The following is a 1,384-nucleotide window of genomic DNA, read 5'->3' as shown; positions in this document are numbered from 1 at the left end:
TTTACTCTTGCATTGCCAGCCGTATCTCCACAGCGCGGTGACTCTGGTTGCAGCATACATACATACATACATACATTTGACCGTCTTTCCATTCTCCATGCACCTTGGAAGTACCTGAAGCTGTGCCTAGTCTTGCATTGCCAAACTTTCCTCCACAGTGCAGGAGAGGTCTGGTTAGTTCACGCAGCATTTTGGCATTGGAGAGAAACGTGCTCTGGTTTATTGGCATTTCTTTAAACCAATCATAATAGTTTGGCCGGCAATGGTGCCTCTGCAAAACCACCTTTGGAAGGAACTTGTTTTGGTGGAACATGTGTACGTTCAAAGGTTGTTTTAGTCGTGCAACAGAAAACTCAGATTGGACAGGTAGTCTAGCTAGCAGTCTGGATTTACCCTGCAGAGATCTGAGGACCAGCTAACCATAGTCCTCAGAAATCCACCGGAGTTTAGAATGCCAACACAATGAAAGTGGAAGGTGACGTACATCCAACTGAATTGAGGGCCATACGTTGGAATTTCAGGCAGCACCTGAGAGATTCCGAAAAAGAAATGTTGTTGATATACAGTAGAGTAAGTTGTACCAGAACCCCCACACACTGCTTGTTGGTAATTACAGAAACACATTGAATGTCTACTGCTGACAAACAGGGATTAAATATTAATGATCATAACTTTAAATTAAGATCAGCGGGGTGCACTCACTTCTGTCAGTTCTGTGTTTTCAAACTCCTCCAGCTGCCGGAGGAAGCCTAGGTTGGGCCCCGCACACGGCCGCGCCGCCCTCACCGCCGCCAGAGACTCCACCCAGCCCCGACCCGTCACCGTCATGATGTACGCCACCACCAGGGTCACACTGCGGGACACTCCTGCCACACTGAGAGCACACAGCATCTCAGCTTGATGCCAGGTGTAGTAATCAACACATATTCCAAAGAGTGACACATATTCCGTAGAGCATCCATAGATGCATAGATTAAATTTTTGTAGATTTGGTCCAACTCAAAAAATATAAAAGACAGGCCACTCCCCGAATAACCATTCAGGGAGCTCAAAACATGTAGCTTACGGAAAACAATAACTTTGTCTACACTGTTGGAAAAGTTCCTAGAAATAAGGGCCAATATACTTACCCTTAATCTATGAAGGAATTTTCTTTAATCATTTTTCACTGGTATTTTTCCGAATTTTTGATAGAAACGTCTGTAAACTTAACAGAAAAGGTAGGCTACTAATAATAATTTCCTTTGCTTTAATAAAGACATTTGCACCATACATTGATGCAGAAAAGGCACAAATTGTTGCAATAAAAGTTCACCAGAATGCAGGAAATAAATTTTTATGGGGGAAGAGCCGCAGGCCCCTTTGGTTATACCATGCCCCCCCC

The 1,384-nt window shown here is 44.1% G+C and overlaps 1 protein-coding gene across 1 annotated transcript in view; it reads right to left on the bottom strand.

Moving 5' to 3' along the window:
* The window catches only part of LOC116695861 (dual specificity protein phosphatase 22-B), a 14,515-nt gene that overhangs the window by 4,428 nt on the left and 8,703 nt on the right, over positions 1-1,384 (bottom strand). Inside the window, exon 6 of the mRNA XM_032526386.1 lies at positions 703-874. Coding sequence (XP_032382277.1) covers positions 703-874 — 172 coding nt within the window. The remainder of the gene's footprint in view (positions 1-702; positions 875-1,384) is intronic.

The sequence above is a fragment of the Etheostoma spectabile genome, chromosome 9 (assembly GCF_008692095.1).
Source record: "Etheostoma spectabile isolate EspeVRDwgs_2016 chromosome 9, UIUC_Espe_1.0, whole genome shotgun sequence".
In the NCBI taxonomy this organism is placed as follows: domain Eukaryota; kingdom Metazoa; phylum Chordata; class Actinopteri; order Perciformes; family Percidae; genus Etheostoma; species Etheostoma spectabile.
Note: the sequence above shows the minus strand (reverse complement) of the source record. Positions and strands in the feature narration are given on the sequence as shown.